The following is an 18,565-nucleotide window of genomic DNA, read 5'->3' on the forward strand; positions in this document are numbered from 1 at the left end:
CTGCCTGTGTGGAGTCTGCATGATCTCCTTGTTATCTGTGTGGCTTTCCTCTGGGGTGCTCTGGTTTCCTCTCTCAGTCTGAAAGACTTGCTAGTGAGGTGCATTGGCTTTGCTAAATTCCCCCTCAGTGTACCCAAACAGGCGTCAGAGTGTGGTGACTAGGAGATTTTTACAGTAACTTCGTTGCAGTGTTAATGTAAGCCTACTTGTGACTAATAAATAAACTTTATAAAAAACAACTTTCAATCTGAGATTGATAGATTTTTCTTAAATAAAGAAGGTGCTAAGGGATAAGAGACAAAGTTAGATTGCAGATCAGCCCTGAGCTCATTGAATTGTGGAATACACTTGAGGGGCCAAAGCTTGCTCTTTTTTTCCAATTAATGGATGGTACGGTGGCACAGCTGCCTTACAGTGTCAGGGACCCAGGTTCAGTTCCAGCCTTGGGTAACTGCCTGTGTGCAGGTTCCACATTCTTCCCATGTCTACTTGGGTTTCCTCTGGGTGCTCTGGTTTCCTCCCATACTCCAAAGATGTGTGGGTTACACTGATTGGCCATTCTAACCTGCTCCTTAATGTCAGTGGAATTAGCAGCTTAAAAGTGTGGGGTTATAAAATTAGGGTGTAGTTGGGATTATGGTCAGTGCAGACTGGATGGGCTCAATGGCCTTCTTCTGCACTGTAGGGATTCTATGAAATAAACATAGTTTTGCCAAGGTTATCTACATGGTGTGAATTTTTTGAAAGATTAGAGATTTCACAATAAACAGGCCTTTTTGAGTTTCCTTTTTCTGGTCTGATAGAGAAGTGGGGCAGTACGGTGGCACAATGGTTAGCACTGCTGCTTCATAGCACCAAGGATCCAGATTCGATTCCCAGCTTGGGTCACTGTCTGTGTAAAGTTTGCAGGTCCTTCCTGTGTCTGCGTGGGTTCCCTCCAGATGCTCCAGTTTCGTCCCACAGGCTCAAAGGTGTGCTGGTTAGGGTGCGTTGACCCGAGCAGGCACCGGAATGTGGCAACTGGGGGAATTTCACAGCAACTCCATTGCGGTGTAGTGCAGTAGATGTTGTGTACATGGACTTTAGCCACAAGCCTTACTTGTGACTAATAATAAATGAATAAACTAAATTTTAAGGGGAAATTCTTCTAATGTTAGTGGTAAAACGGACTAATTCAGGACAATTCCTCTCCTAATGTACAAGAATAATAGTGCAAAGATTTTTATAAAATTTTGCATGACTTTATTGCCGCTATAAAACCAATTGATAGAACAATACATTCAATATTGAAATGGACACGTCAAGTTATAGAACATAATTAAACTACCAATCTCATTTACTAAATTTTACAACATCATACAAAAAGATGGTTAAATTACAGTGGAGTGTTCTTTTATATTGACATTGAATTATATTGCAATTCATAATTTTTACAATACCATCCTTTGGGCCTGGCACTAAGAATGAACACTAAAAAATCTATTCTATATTTTTTTTTCTAATTTCTCTTTAAATTTGGAGCTATTGTGATGGAGCCAAAATTAAACCCAGGACCACTTAACATTGATGGCTGTTAGTTAAAAAGGGAGTTAAACATATACTGTGTACTTAAGAGTGCATGGTCCATTTGGATTTTTTTTGCACTGACAATAATTTAGAACAAGAATACTTTCTTTTTTTTGGAATACATAAAGTGAAACAAAATAGATATACATCATATAAAATCTTCTCTCACAATTCTTGGCCTTTGACTGTCCTTTCGAAAGAATTACGCCAGAGAATACAGATACTGCACAAAGTTCGAGGCTGTTAACATTAACGTTTTTCCATTGTAGTATTTCTTATCTAGATTTGCAACACCAAACAAATAGTCATCCAGCTGTTGTGAAAGCGAATTGTGGACTTCTTCACGAGAGTTCAGATCCCAACTCCAACTGACACTGGGTGAATTTTCATGAGCTTGTGGTCAGTGTCCTCTGCAGAATACATTTCGTCAATGGAGAATTTGGCTTTTGTGGGGGTTAGGGGAAAGTGGAAGTTTTTTTTATTATTTAACAGAACCAGTTCGGTCCGACTGAATTACATCAAGTTGGAGCTGATCGCAGAAGCAAATGGACATTTCATTCCAAGCCCTTTTACTGTCTAAAAAGAAGGGGGGATGTGCGGCAATTAGAGGTCTGTAGAAGAGTGAAAAGGCAATTTCGTGAGAAGTGAGGGGTAATGGGAGGAACCATTTGTGAACCTTGAGGTGTGGCAAAACTTGAATATTGCTGAAAAAGAGAGACATGTTGCCCAAATCTTTTGTCCTTGCACTCATCAGGACAAATGCAAGAATGCCAAATTTGAAATGATCACAATAATTTGGACAGCACCTCCTGAACAGTCCTGAGTGTGCTAATAGCTATAATAACAACTGATTTAAGATAATCAATTGAGATGATATTGTGGCTCATTTCCACGTGCCTGAAGCAACTTATATTCATAAGCATGGTCTCATTCTTTGCAAGCAAAAGGAATAGGTTCAAGCCGTGAAATAATTTGGAGCTTGGCAACCTGATAGTTGCTTCCTCCAGGGCAACAACTCAGCCAATCAGAGTTGACTTGCCGACCCAGAAGCACCGTTTTCTGATGTGGTATAAATTTTGAAATTTGGCATTTTTGCATTCTCCTTGACGAGCGCAAGACGAAACATTTCACCAAAATATCTCTCTTTTCAGAAATGTTCAAGTTATGTGCAACCAATTGAATGTTTGTGGCAATACTCTCGACGTTTGAGATGCAAAATCCGGGATCTGTCGTTGCCGTAATGAGATTAATAGCAATTTGGACAAAAGTGTTATATTCATGTTAAATAAATATTAAGCAAAAGCATACATGAACTTCATATGAACATAAAGATAAAATTATACAATTTAAATACACCAACACTAATTTAAATACTTGTACTGCTGTCTACGTCATGTAAACACCATCCGACACATAATACAAAGCAGCGTATACTTCAGCCATGTGCTCACAACATTGATAGCCTGTATGCTCTTGACCAAAGCTGTTAATTGGTACCAAACAGAGACAATCACAATCTGATGAATGTAGCTTCAGGAAGCCTCGCATGGAATTTTTTTGTGGAAAATAACAGTTTGTCTCGGTTGATACTGTTGCCTACGCTTTTTCCTCTTTTCCCAGTGACAAAGCAGTAACATTTTAAAAGTGTTTCTGAAGGTTTTGTTGCACAGTGCGTAGCACATGGGGTTCACAGTGCTATTGACGTAGCACAGCCAGTAACCTAGGTGCCACAGTGTGTCGCGGATGCACGATTTACAAAATGTGTGGACCAGTACCATTATGTTGTAAGGTGTCCACGTGATAATAAAGGCAAGCAAAATTGCACTGAGTGTCTGTGCAGCCTTCTTCTCTTTCACCAGCGACATCCTCTTACGCTTTGTGATCTGAGTTCTCGTTTTTGAGGCAAATGCTTTAGCAACTGTGGAATCTCGGAGAGACATGGACGTGGATGATTTCGCCAACGACGCAATTCCTCCAGAAGTCTTTGAAGGATGGATTGATGGCATTGACTGGACGGGAAGTTTGGCAAAACGCTGGTGGAAGCTGTTGCCTTGCTCATCAGAATCCTTGAACTCCTGCTTTGTAAACGTCTGTTCCTTCTCGCTCCCGTCAGCTTTGGCAAATTCATCGTTGCAATGGTCCATGTTATCCGTATTTGTGGATCTAGAGAGGTTGGCAGCCGTCTTAAGCCCCGGTAGGTTCAACACAATCGAGTAGATTGCTCTTGTTTCCGACACCACATCATCCTCATCGGATGAGGCTGAGTGATCTAAAGAGCCACCACCGTCATTGTTATTCCAGCTGTCGCTGCTGCTTGCCTCTTGTTCGCCCTCAGCGTTGGCCCTCCATGTCTTTGAGTTTGGCCAAAAGTGGCACCTCCTGAGCCTCCTTTTATCTTTTGCTCCTGCCCGCTGCAGCTCGTTGCTGCTGCAGCTCCTGGAGCTGCTTGTTTGATGAACAAAGCGTATGGTTTCCATGTCGGTGGTGGAAGCCTGAAGAGCTGCCAGTTCTTTGGTGCGTTTCTGCGTTTCCTTGTAGATCCTCCAGTACAGGATGGTCATGATGGTGACAGGCAAGTAGAATGCAGCAATGGCAGTACCAAAAGTGATTATTGGTTCAGTTAAAAACTGTATGGAACATGCACCGGGTTGCACAGTCCTTTTGCCAACGAAATATTGCCAGAACAAAATGGCAGGGGCCCAGAGTATAAATGAGACTATCCAAGCCAGGCCAATCATTATTCCAGCTCTTTTGGGAGTTCGTTTAGCTCTGTAAGTAAGTGGTCGTGTAATTGATAAGTATCTGTCAAAGCTTATAACAAGAAGATTCATGACAGAGGCATTGCTGGCCACATAGTCAATAGCAAGCCAAAGGTCACAGGCCAAGTTACCTAAAACCCATCTGTCCATTATGATGTATGTCGTGTACAGGTTCATGGAAATCACTCCAATTATCACATCCGCAAAAGCGAGACTTAGAAGAAAGTAATTATTCACTGTTTTCAATTGTTTGTTCACCTTGAATGCAACCATGACCAGAATGTTTCCAATAATTGTCACCAAGGAGAGGATTCCTGTGAAGAAGGCAATCAAAACAACTTGCCAAACCGTGTGGCCTCCCAGAGGGTCACTTGTACTATTACTTAAAACGGACCCATTCGATTCCAGCAAGGCTTTGGGAGAAAGTGAGGTTGCTCTGAACAAGCCATTGGCACTTTGCTCTACAGATCTGTCACCAAGGGCCGCTCTGCCTTGTGAGCCATCGCTCCAGGGGAAGCTAGAATTGAAGAACAATGGGGCAGCTGTGTTGTTGTAGTCAGGGATCATTGTGACTTTCTGGCATGTTCTGCAAAACAAAACGAAAAAAAAGCCAAATAAAGGTGGGTTCTATGCAAGGAATAAACAGAATTTGGCTAAAAAGGTACAGAAAGACCTGATGGTTAAGTATCTGTGGTAAAATGTCCACCCCACATTGCCATACACACTTGTCTGGTACCACTCTCTGTCACAATTCAAGTGCCACATTCGCATTTCTGAATTACATCGCCAAAATAGAGTATCAGAAAATATAGGAATACTATAGGAGAGGAGGTCACTCGTGTAGCACAGTATTTATTCACTCACTCATGGAATATGGGTGACAGTGACTGGCCAGCATTTATTGCCCATGCCCAGTTGCCTGAGGGCAGTTGAGAGTCAACTACATTGCCGTGTCCCTGGAGTCACATGTAGGCCAGACCAAGTAAGGACAGCAGATTTCGTCCCCTAAAGGACATTAGTAAACCAGATGGGTTTTCCCGACAATTGACAATGGTTTCATGGTCATCAGTAGATTCTTAATTCCAGATTTTTTTTATTGAATTCAAATTCCGCCATCTGCCATGGCGGGATTCAAATCCAGGCCCTCAGAACATTAGCTGAGTTTCTGGATTAATAGTCTAGCGAGAATACCATTAGGCTATCACCTCCCCTTGACTGCGTAGAATTACTTTGACTCCTTGTGAGGCAAGTAATACCATGGGCCACTTTCTGTAAAGCCCACGCAGGAATCTTCATTGATACCACATTCAGATAATGGCCTATACCACACTGAACCAACATAAATCTGTGTAATTTACTACAAATATGAGAACGTTGGCATTCTTCTAATTGTATAAATCCAGTATTTATACAATAACAGGTACAGGGTGGATAGAAACTGTTCCCATGGACAGAAGGGTGAATCATTTAACTTGGTTGGTAAAAGAAACAAAGGCACCATGAACTAAAGTTTTCTCAAACGGTTAGGGGTTAAGGTCTGAAACGCTGTACCTGACAGTGTGGCAGAGGCAGGTTCAATCGTGACTTTCTGAGTGGAATTGGATAAGCACCTGAGGAGATAGAGGGCTATGGGGAAAAGTGAGCAAGTGAGAGGGCTCTTACAGAGAACCAGTGTAGACATGCCAAGCTGAATGGCCTCTTTCTGTGCTGTAACCATTCTATAAACACTCTGGGCAGCGTGATGAAGCATTGGGTTGATGCTCTGACAGTATTTGGAGCTCATTCTTTGGAGGGAAATGTAGGATTGCATCTCCATAAGCTACCCTGTGGCAGTGTAGTTTGGAGTTCCAGTTCACTGGCACTGCACTGCTTCAAGTAGGTTATATAATTTTTTAAATACCCATTGCGAATCCTGTATGAAATCTGTGATAAAACTGAGAAAACCAGGTACAACACTTATCTAATAAGTATCACATAACAATAATTAAACATTATAATGAATACATTTAAAGCCTATGCATGTAAACTAAACTGGGCTCTTAACAGCACGTGAGACATTAGATTTATTTTCACAGTATGCACATTCCCATTGATGGCAGCCTTTTATACTGTCCTGCGGGGCAACCTGCCAACTAATGCTTGAAGTAGTGTTTGAAATCCATAGTGTAGCTCATGCAACAATCTCCAAATATGGTAGCTCCCCACAGAATGTAACGATTGTGCTCATTCAGCCTTCAAGAAAATGCTTAAGCACATTGTTGACAAGGTACGCAATGGGAGTCAGTGGTTTATAGGACAGTGGACAAATACGTAAGAACTAGGAGCCGGAGTACGCTATTTGGCCCCTTGAGCCTTCTCAGCCATTCAATAGATCATGGCTGATCTTTGGGCAGTTGGGCAAATGTAGCCCAGTTGGGCAACGGGGCAAATTGGGAACACACAGCTCACTTGACTGAGCTCTCCAGAGGTTTTCTTTTGACTTATTTAATTAAAAATTATAATGTGTCATTGTGTGATACTTGCATTTGCATTCCCTCCAAATGGGATTTCAATATATAGCTTACAGTGAGCATAATGGTGGATTGATGAGCACAGGTTTAGGAACACTGTGATGATGTTTGTCTGTAATGTTATGGAATTCCTGTGATCAAACCATTTTTACGAAACGTGGAGATAATCAGATTTGATATGTGTCTGTGTCTGTCAGAATTGTAATTATGTGGAATAGACTGTACAAATGTACACTCATTTATTCAATCATATAAACCTGAAAGGTATAACAACCCCTCCTGCAAAACTCCATTCGGAACAAATGTGCTTATTTGAAAAGTATTTATTTTTCTCTCACAAAGTTGAAGGTAAAATTTCCAATTCATGGGTTTCAAATTGAGCATCAAGTTAGAAGGAATTGCAGGCAACACTAATAACATTTTATAACACAACACGTTTCTCTCGCATCTCCCTTTGTTATAAAATGCCTCCAGGCAATGGAAACTGGCTCACTGAATATATTTAAGACTGAGTGAGACAAGGAGTCAAAGGTTATATGAGGCAGACATTTGGGAGCTGAGACCACAATCAGATGAGCCATCATCTTATTGAATGCCACAGCAGGTTCGAAGGGCCAAATGGCCTACTCCTGGACTGTGTACAGTTCTGGTCACCCTACTACAGAAAGAGTATTATTAAACTAGAAGGAGCCCAGACAAGATTTACTGGGACGCTACCGGGTTTTGAGTTATAAGGAGAGGCTGGATAGACTGTGATTTCTTTTTTCCCTGGAGCGTAGGAGACTTAGAGGTGATCTTATAGCAGTCCATAAAATAATGAGGGGCAAAGATCGGCTAGGCAGTCAACCTCTTTTCCCGAAGGTAGAGGAGTTTAAAACTAGAGGTCACAGGTTTAAGGTGAGAGGGGAGAGATACAGAGGGGCAACGTTTTCACCCAGAGGGTGGTGAGTGTCTGGAACAAGCTGCCAGAGGTGGCAGTAGAGGCAGGTACAATTTTATCTTTTAAGAAGCCTTTGGACAGTTACATGGGTAAGATGGGCATGGAGGGATATGGTCCAAATGTGGGCAATTGGGACTAGCTTAGTGGTTCAAAAAAAAAGGCAGCATGGCTAAGTTGGGCCTGTTTCCATGCTGTAAATCTCTATGAGTGCTGCTCCTAATTTTTTTTTACGAATGTCACTCAGGAATTTCTTGCTTGTTTCTGCTACTAGAGTCACCTTTTTAAAAAATAAATGTTGGTCTTGGAATCCAATTCTGTTAAATTCCTATTTTGAAATACATTTGAAATTTCTCCAAACACCATAAGAACATAACAGAGTGAGATGTAGGGCAAATGGGCCCTTCAAAACTACCCTGGGATTCAATAAAATCATGTCTACATTTGTTGCACTTTCCTGTTCTATCCTCGCTCAAACTCAACTGATCAATCATCTTGTAAAAGGGCAGCAGATGGCACAGTGGTTAGCACAGTTGCCTCACAGTGCCAAGAACCTGGGTTATAGGAACATAGGAACCAGGAGCAGAAGTTGGCAAATTCAGCCGTCCAAGCCTGCCCCGCCATTCAACCAGATCGTGGCTGACCTCTCCCTAGTGTCAAATCCACCCCCCCCCCCCCCCCACAAACCTGTTCCCCATATCTCTTATCCCTTTTTCTCATTAGAAATATACCTACCTCCCTCTTGAAACAATTCAACAATTCAGACTCTACCATGCTATGGGACAGTGAGCTCCACAAATTCACCACCCTCTGCGAGAAGGGGTCCCTCCTCATTTCAGTTTTAAATCTACCACCTCTCAACCTATACCTGTGACCTCTTGTTTGAGATTGCCCCATAAGAGGAAACACTTGGTCTTCATTTACTTTATCAATCACTTTTAAATTTTTGTTTACCCCAATCAAATCCGCTCCTCAAATAAGGAGACCAAAACTGGGCACATTATTTCAGATGCGGTCTCACCAGCACTGTATACAATTGCAAAAACACTTTGATACTCCAGTCACCTTTGCAATAAATGACAACACTCCACTGTCTTTTTTATTACATGCTGCACTTGCATACTGACTTTCTGTAATAAGGTTCAATTCTGGCCTTGGGTGACTATGTGGAGTTTGCAAGTTCTCCCCATGTCTGCATGTGTTTCTTCCAGGTTCTTCAGTTTCCTCCCACACTCCAAAGATGTGCAGGTTAAGTGGATTGGCTGTACTAAATCATCCCTTCGTGTCCAAAGATGTGTAGCTTAGGGAAATTAGCAGGGTTAAATATGTGGGGTTACAGGGATAGGGCCTGGGTAAGATACTCTGTCGGAGAGTCGGAGCACACTCAATGGGCTGAATGGCCTTCTTTTGCACTGTAGGGACTCTATGATTCAATGCGAGGTTTTCATTTTGTGGCTTGCAGTACATTCCACTGAGGAATTAATAGCAGCTAACACATCAGAGCTGACCTGATCGTTTGCCTAGGTGGCGAGGAAGATAAATGTGTATTGGAATAATCTCACGAGAGCAATCCGCAGCCACCATCAGTAATGCTGATGAAGGGCAGCCGCCCACTTGAGTGCTGCAAAGTACTTCCACGAGAAGCCTTTTGACTCTCACGGGTGTTGGGAAAAGAAACATTGAAAACTTTGGCTCTGCTTGCATTTTCCTACTGAAGAATCAGCCACATATCAGGAGCCCAACCTTAGACAAGGTGCCCTTGAGTAGTCTATAGTCGACATTCAGTGGAACCGTCACCACAGCTAGTCCTCAGTCCCCTGAACTTGTCACAAGCTGGATGTGAGCCCTCTTACTGTAAGCTGTGATGCCATACCCCACAGTGCTTTGTCATTACTTGCAGAGAGACCTGGTAGAATCCCATCTGTTCAGTGATACAAGCAATTAAAATCCTGATTGCCTTTTAAATGCGGTCTTACATCCTGACATGTTTGTTTCTGATGCAGTATTTTATTACAGTCGCTGATGTGTGGGATGATGTGGCATTTTTTGCAAAATGTATTCTGAAGGATTAAAATATGCAAGTGATGGGACATGTGAAGCACGTAACTATTTTCTAAATGAATCCATAGGACACAAGATGAGCTGATGAACAAATATTTGCAAAGCAATTAGTCATTTTAAGAGACCCAAACGGGAGAAGTAAAATCATTAAAAGGCCTGAATTCTGCAATAACAAGTGGAATTATGCAATGAACAATCATAGAATCCTACTGTGCAGAAGGAGGCCATTCAGCCCATCAAGTCTGCATTGACCACAATCCTACCCAGGCCTTATGACACCATGCATTTACCCTAGCTAGTCCCCTTGACATTAAGGGTGCAATTTAGCACGGTCAATCCACCTAAACCACCCATTTTTGGACTTCTTAAACAGTGAAGATTTAGGCAAATGGCAATTCACAGCCAGTCCATTCTTTGCAAAAGGGCACTATGATGTTTCACCAGTACCCTAGCACCCTGGCACTGCCTACTGGGCAACCTGGCATTGCCCAGCAGGCAGCAGGCAGTGCCAAATGAGTGGAGCCAGAGGAAGCGGGGCCTTCTGGGGGGCAATTGGTGGTGGTGGTAGGGAAGGGGGAACCAGATGAACACTGTGCAACACGATTGGTGGGAGAGAGAGTGAGGAGGCGATTGAGGCTGCACATGGCAGGAGGGGGAAGATCGGGGCTGGCCATGGGCAGGAGGGGGGAGATCAGGGCTAGCCATAGCAGAGGGAGAGATTGAGACTGGCCATGGGGCAGGCAATAGGATCTGGCCGGTGAGCTGGAGAGGTGGGAGTGGGGGGTGGTTGGGTAGGCCAGCGATCAGGTGGGGGAGTCAGGTAGACCGGCAATCAGAGGGGGTGGTGGTTTTGGAAGCTGGTAGTTGAGAGAAGAGGGCCACCAATCAAAAGGAGGCCAGCAATCGGGAGGCCGGTGATGAGGCGAGCCAGTGTGCGTGCACCGATCTCCCCACTGACAAAATAGCACATGAGCAGTGGTCCCACTCAGCCCGCTGATTCTGGCCTCTTGGGTGAGATGAGGGCTGATGAAGGGCTTCCCTGCCCCCCACTCACCAGCGTGAATCCGCCTGAGTCACTGTGGAGCAGAGTGCGCCCACAAAACGGGTAGGAAAATCTCCCGTTTTCCCACATTTAGACACTTAGTTTTTTTTTAGGTGAATCCTGGTTACTATGTTGTTGTTGAAAACAAATGTATATTTGAGGCTGACATCCTTTTCTGTGTATGTTTAGCATAATAACTCAACAGAAAAATGTGATCTGTCACAACCTTTGATAACCAAGGAATCGCTAATACAGGACTTGAACATTGCTGCGAAGAGTGACATGTTGCCAAAGCTTTTCATCTTGCACTCAACAGGACAAGCACAATGACAGGAGAAAAGGGCGTTTATTAGTTAGTAAGTTGACTCTGATTTGCTGAAATGTTGCCATGGAGAAATGTTGGCATGGAGAAAGCAAGGGGGATCTTCTTTTGGACTGTGGGAGGAAACTGGAGCACCCAGAGGACACCCACACAGACACGGGGAGAACGTGTAGCTTCTGCACAGACAGTGACCCAAGTCGGGAATCGAACCTGGGTCCCTGGGACTGTGAAGGAGCAATACTACCCACTGTGCCACCATGGGTGAGGCACTTAACCACACTTCATGAAGGATTGCAGGTATAATAACATTGGAACAGGATGAGACCATTCAGTCCTTCGAACCTGTTGCACTAATCAATAAGATCATGGCTGATCTCATAGAATCCCTACAGTGCAGAAAGAGGCCATTCAGCCCATTGAGTGTGCACCAACCACAATCCCACCCAGGCCCAATCCCTGTAACCCCATGCATTAACCTTAGCAGTCCCCCTGACACTAAGGGACAATTTAGCATGACCAATCCACCTAACCCGCACATCTTTGGACTGTGGGAGGAAACTGGAGCACCCAAAGGAAACCCATACAGACATGGGAAGAATGTACAAACTCCACACAGGCATTCGCTTAAGTTGGGAATTGAACCCAGGTCCCTGGTACTGTGAGGTAGCAGTGCTATCCACTGTGCCACCGTGCTGTCTGTTTGTTCCTTACCTACAGGAACACTGACTACTGACATGACTGAGGCAAACTGCACAAGCTGTACAGGTATTGCGCCCATCTTTAAATTCATGCCACCTGAAATTTGATCTGTAGCCTAACTCCATGTAACTGCATTAGAAAGAGAGAGAGAAAAACAAGTGGTTATGTAGCTTCAGGGTACCGCTCTTCAATGAGAGGACTCAGGCTTCACGAACTTGCCAGTTTGGGGATTAAACCTATGCTGCTGTTGTCTTTCTGCACTGCACACCACCATTTAGTCAACTGAGCTCATGAACCGACACCCATCTGGATGCAACTCCCTGCAGAGTCCAATAAGATCTGCAGGAGTCTCATTTTTGCACTAATAGTTGTAAGATAAATGAACACAAATTTTATAATCCAGCTTCCATATGCTTTGCTAATTAATGAAGTGCTCATTCTAGAAACAAGATCAATTATGTAAAGCACTCTGATACAATGAGGATGAATAGCAGCGAAGGCTTTGCCTGCCCGTCCTCTGTAAACAAAACAGCCTTAGAAATGCTGGAAAAACACGACATTTCTGCAGTTTCTGATGTTCCTCTGTTCAAGTCTCGTCAGAGGAGAAAGAGAAGCCCCATCCGAAATTCTGCATCCCTTCCCTCCCCACCGGCAAACCCATTCTCCTCAAACCCATCTCCTCTCCCACATCCCACCAACTCTGTAATATCCCATCGCACTCCTTGCAAATAAGTAGGGAGTTTTCATTTGAAGCTTCATACAATTTCTCATGCCGTGTCCTTCAGTTGGCCCGTAAATTGTGACGCTTTGACAGCATAAATTAGATGGTCATATTTTCATGTCTAAACTGGTTTTCCTGTAAATATTTAACTTGAAACACACACAAAAATTGAATCTTGGCTTTCTCACATCTGTTGAGCCACACTGACAGTCTGGTTTGGAAACGCGTTGAAGGATCACCTCTTTTTTTTTCCAAACTGATGCTGACATCCACAAATCTAATTTACATCTAACAAAACCTTCTGTCACAGCCCAGAGCACTGCAATCACATTTTGACATCATACTTGAAACAATGTATAAGGGATTATAATTTCACCCTTGGCTGCTCTCACACACCGTGAGCCCAGAGCTTACATGATATTTGCTCCTCGCCTCTAGAGATGTCTTGAACCAACAATGTACACTTACGGAGAAATTGTGGTCCAAATATGCCATGCCTCCAATTTTGGTCCAAATCAATATTTATCCCTGAACCAACCTTGCCTGATGACATGTTATCTGATCATAATTTCTTCATTGTTCGTGGGACCTTGCTGTGTAATTTGGCTGTCACTTTTTTCCCACATTGGAATACAATTGGCTACAATTCAGAAGTGCTTCATTGGCAGAAAGTTGCTTTGTGAATGACACGATATAAGTAATGCAAAGGTTTTTTCTTCCTTCCCGCTACCCCCCCCCAACCCCCGCTGTCCCCCCACTCTATTGTACTAAAGTCAAAGGCAACTTTGTGGCTTCAATAATGAATGCTTTATTGTCAGTATAACATATTGACAAGATGATGGCAGCACAGTGGCACAATGGTTGGCATTGCTGCCTCACAACACCAGGGAGCCGGGTTCCATTCCCGACTTGGGTCACTGTGCTGAGTCCATAGGTCCTCCCCGTATCTGCGTGGGTTTTCTCTGACACTCCAAAGATGTGTGGGTTAGATTGATTGGCCCTGCTAAATTGTCCCTAAGTGTCAAGGGGATTGGCAGGGTAAACATGTGGGGTTACAGGGATGGGGCCTGGGTGGAATTGTTGTAGATGGGCTGAATGGCTTCCTTCTGCACTGTAGGGATTCTATATAAAGGTCTGACAGAATTAATACACAAGTTTCTCCTAACTCCTCCCCATCCCAGGCACGCTCCTTTGTTCCTCACTGGCTCAGCTTGCTGTGCAGCCTCTCCACAGAGTCATGCCCGATCACACAGTTCTCAAAGGATTGTGCCCTTAAAGGGCCCACGTTACCACATTGCACATTGGTACGCTTTTGTGCCTGTAATGATGGGCCAGAATCCTTGGTTCAAGGTATGCATAATGTGCAAATACTAGTTGATAGCTGGAGTTTTTCCTCTTCCCTGAACTCAGAGAGGTACGAAATAAACTCTGATATATGGCAGATGACACCAGTTGTAAATGATACATGTGTATAATTGTGCTCTGTGTCTGGATAAGTCAGGACATTTAAAGAATGCAAAAGTTTAACCTGTCTGCCAAGACATTTAAATTGTCTCACTTGTAGCAGCCAAGTTAGTACAATCAGGGCATAAAAGATGCCATTGGTATTCACACTGCATGAGTCAGCACAGAAAGCTGTTAAAAAAAAGTCAGCTGCATTTCGAAATTGTACAACAGCTTGACAAGCATCATGCTGTAGTACTGTCAGCGCCACTCTCAGCCGTGGCCATTGTTGGTATTACAGTGGAGAATGCAGGAGGGAACGGCAATGGGACTCTGGATAGAGGCGAGTGTGAGCAAGATAGGGGTCACAGGACGTGTTTCCCAGCGAGGGGTGGCACTGGGGGTGGGAGAGGTGGAAACAAGGGTCCCAGAAGCCAGGATGGGGGTGGATTCTTGCAGGTAACAGGTACTTCTTTCTCAATACTGGGCACTTCCATTGGGCACAGAAAACCAAAGATGTAGAGACACCCCCAGCCCACCTACCACTGAATTCTGGGATAGCAGGACTATGAATGAGGAGAGATTGAGTCATTTATGATTGCAATTGCTGGAGTTCAGAAGAATGAGGAGGGGATAGACTCATAGAAATTTACAGCGTGAAAACAGGCCCTTCGGCCCAATTTGCCGTGCCGCCCTTTGTTTTAAAACCCCTAAGCTAATCCCAATTGCCCACATTTGACCCATATCCCTCTCATAGAAATCTATAAAGTTCTAGAAAGGACTAGACAGGATCAATGTAAGAAGGGCATTCCTGATGTTGGGGGTATCCAGAACCAGGGAGCTCCAGTTTGAGGATTCAGTGTGAGGATGGCTTATGTAGATTGGGGGCACAGATTGGTTGGTAGGACAGCTGAGGAACAGTGGAGGATTTTTAAGGAGATCTTTTTCGATACTCAGCAGAAATATATTCTGATGGTAAAGAAGGACTGTAAGAGAAGGGATAACCAGACGTGATTATTGAAGGAAATAAAGGAGAGTATTAAATTAAAAGCTGATGCGTTCAGAGCGGCTAAAACTAGTGGGCAATTAGAAGATTGGGAAAAATTTAAAAAACAACAAAGAATGACTAAGAAAGCGATAAAGAAAGGAAAGATAGAGTATGAAGCTAAACTAGCTCTAAATATAAAAAATGATAGTAAAAGCTTTTACAAGTATATAAAGAAGAGACTAGCTAGAGTGCATGTTGGACCCTTGGAGGACGAGAGGGGGGAATTTAGCAGTGGGTAACGAGGAAATGGCTGAGGCTTTAAATAAGTTTTTTGTGTCGGTCTTCACGGAGGAGGACACAAATAGCTTGTCGAATATTAAAGATACAAGGATGGTAGGAGATGAGGTCCTTAATGCAATTACTGTCACTAGAGAGGTAGTACTTGATAGACTAATGGGACTGAAGGTAGACAAGTCCCCGCGACTGGATAGAATGCATCCCAGGGTTCTGAAAGAAATGTCAGAGCTGATAGCAGATGCCTTAGTAATTATTTATCAAAACTCGCTGGACTCTGGCGAAGTGCTGGAAGATTGGAAAACGGCTAATGTTACGCCGCTGTTTAAAAAAGGTAGCACACAAAAGGCAGGGAATTATAGGCTGGTTAGCTTAACATCCATAGTTGAAAAAATGCTAGAATCCATCATCAAAGAGGAAATAACAAGACACCTAGAAAAGAACGGTTTGATCAAGCAGACGCAGCACGGATTCATGAAGGGGAAGTCATCGTTAACGAAATTATTGGATTTCTATGAGCATGTGACTAGTGCGGTAGACAGAAGGGAACCGGTGGATGTGGTGTTTTTAGATTTCCAGAAGGCGTTCGATAAGGTTGCTGCAGAAGATTAGGGTGCATGGAGTTGGGGGTAAGGTGTTAGTGTGGATAGAGGATTGGTTATCTAACAGGAAGCAGAGAGTTGGAATCAATGGGTGCTTTTCTGGTTGGCAGTTGGTGACTAGTGGACTGCCACAGGGATCGGTGCAAGGGCCTCAACTGTTTACCATTTACATAGATGATCTGGAGGAGGGGGCTGAGTGTAGGGTAACGAAATTTGCTGATGACACGAAGATGAGTGGAAAAGCAAATTGTGTGGAAGGCGTGGAAAGTCTGCAGAGAGATCTGGATAGGCTGAGTGAGTGGGCGAGGACCTGGCAGATGGAGTATAACGTTAACAAATATGAGGTTATCCACTTTGGTAGAAATAATAATAGGAGGGATTATTATTTAAAGGGTGAAAAACTGCAGCATGCTACAGTGCAGAGGGACCTGGGGGTCCTTGTGCACGAATCACAAAAACCCAGCAGGTGATCAAGAAGGCGAATGGAATGTTGGCCTTTATAGCGAGAGGGATAGAATATAAAAGCAGGGAGGTCTTGCTGCAACTGTACAAGGCACTGGTGAGGCCGCAGCTGGAGTACTGTGTGCAGTTTTGGTCCCCGTATTTGCAAAAGGATATATTGGCCTTGGAGGGAGTACAGAGAAGGTTCACCAGGCTGATACCGGAGATAAGGGGGTTAGCTTACGAAAAGAGATTGAATAGACTGGGTCTGTACTCGTTAGAGTTTAGAAGACTGAGGGGGGATCTTATAGAGACATACAAGATAATGAAGGGGATAGATAGGGTACAGGTAGAGAGATTCTTCCTGCTTAGAAAGGATAGCAGAACTAGAGGGCACAGCCTCAAAATAAGTGGGGGGGGGGTGCGGTTTCGAACAGAGTTGAGGCGGAACTTCTTCACTCAAAGGGTGGTGAATCTCTGGAATTCTCTGCTCTTTGAAGTGGTGGAGGCTACCTCGTTGAATATATTTAAGTCACGGTAGATAGGTTTTTGACAGACAAGGGGATTAAGGGTTATGGGGAGAAAGCGGGAAAGTGGAACTGATTCACTTCAGATCAGCCATGATCTTATTGAATGGCAGGGCAGGCTCGGAGGACTAGATGGCTTACTCCTGCTCCTATTTCTTATGTTCTTATGACAGAAATGAGGAGAAATGTCTTCTCCCTGAGAGTGGTCAGCCTGTGGAATTTGCTGCCACAGAAAGTAGTTGAGGCCAAGACATTGAGTGTTTTGAAGAAGCATTTAGATATCGCACCTGAGGTAAATGAGAGAAAGACAGCATCAGGCTATTGAATTGGATGGTCAGCCATGATCATCATGAGCAGTGAGCAGACTTGATGAGACAAATGGCCTCCTCCTGCTCCTATTTTCTATGAAACAACTTTAGGAAAATGGGAACATAAGAACATAAGAAATAGGAGCAGGAGTAGTCCATCTAGCCCTTCGAGCCTGCCCCGCCATTCAATAAGATCATGGCTGACCTGAAGTGGCTCAGTTCCACTTTCCCGCTTTCTCCCCATAACCCTTAATTCCCTTGCCTACCAAAAACCTATCTACCCGTGTCTTAAATATATTTAGCGAGGTAGCCTCCACCACTTCAACGGGCAGAGAATTCCAGAGATTCACCACCCTTTGAATGAAGAAGTTCCTCCTCAACTCCGTTCTAAACTGCTTCCCCCCCGTATCTTGAGGCTGTGCCCTCTAGTCCTGTTGTCCTTTCTGAGCGGGAAGAATCTCTCTACCTCTACCCTATCCATCCCCTTCATTATCTTATATGTCTCTATAAGATCCCTCCTCATCCTTCTAAACTCCGAGTACAGACCCAGTCTATTTAGTCTCTCTTCATAGTCCAACCTCCTCATCTCTGGTATCAGCCTAGTGAACCTCCTCTGCACTCCTTCCAAGGCCAAAATATCCTTGCGCAAGTGCGGCGACCAAAACTGCACACAGTACTCCAGCTGCGACCTCACCAGTTCCCTGTACAGTTGCAGCAAGACCTCCCTGCTTTTATATTCTATCCCCCTCCCTATGAAGGCTATAAAGGAAACGGTCAAGGGGATTCTGCTCGGAGTGCCAAAGTAAATATCACCCCAAAAACAGAAATTCCTGGGACCTTTGCATGATCTGCCCTCCCCGCCTACTACGGTTCCCATGGTAACGGGATAGGAAAATTCCAGTCAATATGTTTCACCTCTGCAAAGCATTCAGCATTTATAACAATTGATGATGTATCAAATGGTGTCGCAAGCACTGTCCCAAACGTTTGTCCTTTCTCATCTACTTCAACATGATTCCAAACTTTTAACTTACATTACAGGCCAGAAATGCATCGGTCACTATTAGGCCATCCACTGAGTGACTGAAGGAACGAAATGTGCATTGCATAATGTCAAGATTTACAGTTGTTTCATTTCTACGGGAGCTGACATTATTTTCGCTGTGTTTCACATTAAGGGTTACGCAGCCCCATCGCTCAATAAACAGGCATTTTGTCAACATAGTTGGTTGGAGATGGAGAAACAACTATCAGCTCTTGCAGCACATGTGTGAGATGTCAGAATTGGTTCTCTGTTGTGATAAATAACCACTTTGAAATGAACAGAAGGAGATGAATGGGTGCT

The 18,565-nt window shown here is 43.8% G+C and overlaps 1 protein-coding gene across 2 annotated transcripts in view; it reads right to left on the reverse strand.

Annotated features, from left to right (window-relative positions):
* Positions 1-1,241: 1,241 nt before the first annotated feature.
* chrm3b (cholinergic receptor, muscarinic 3b) overlaps positions 1,242-18,565 on the reverse strand; it is a 235,032-nt gene continuing 217,708 nt past the window's right edge. For both annotated transcript variants that reach the window (XM_080200676.1, XM_080200675.1), the window contains one exon: positions 1,242-4,911. In XM_080200676.1, coding sequence (XP_080056802.1) covers positions 3,099-4,892 — 1,794 coding nt within the window. In that variant the 5' untranslated portion in view covers positions 4,893-4,911 and the 3' untranslated portion in view covers positions 1,242-3,098. The remainder of the gene's footprint in view (positions 4,912-18,565) is intronic.

The sequence above is a fragment of the Carcharhinus amblyrhynchos genome, chromosome 12 (assembly GCF_965287045.1).
Source record: "Carcharhinus amblyrhynchos chromosome 12, sCarAmb.v2.hapA, whole genome shotgun sequence".
In the NCBI taxonomy this organism is placed as follows: domain Eukaryota; kingdom Metazoa; phylum Chordata; class Chondrichthyes; order Carcharhiniformes; family Carcharhinidae; genus Carcharhinus; species Carcharhinus amblyrhynchos.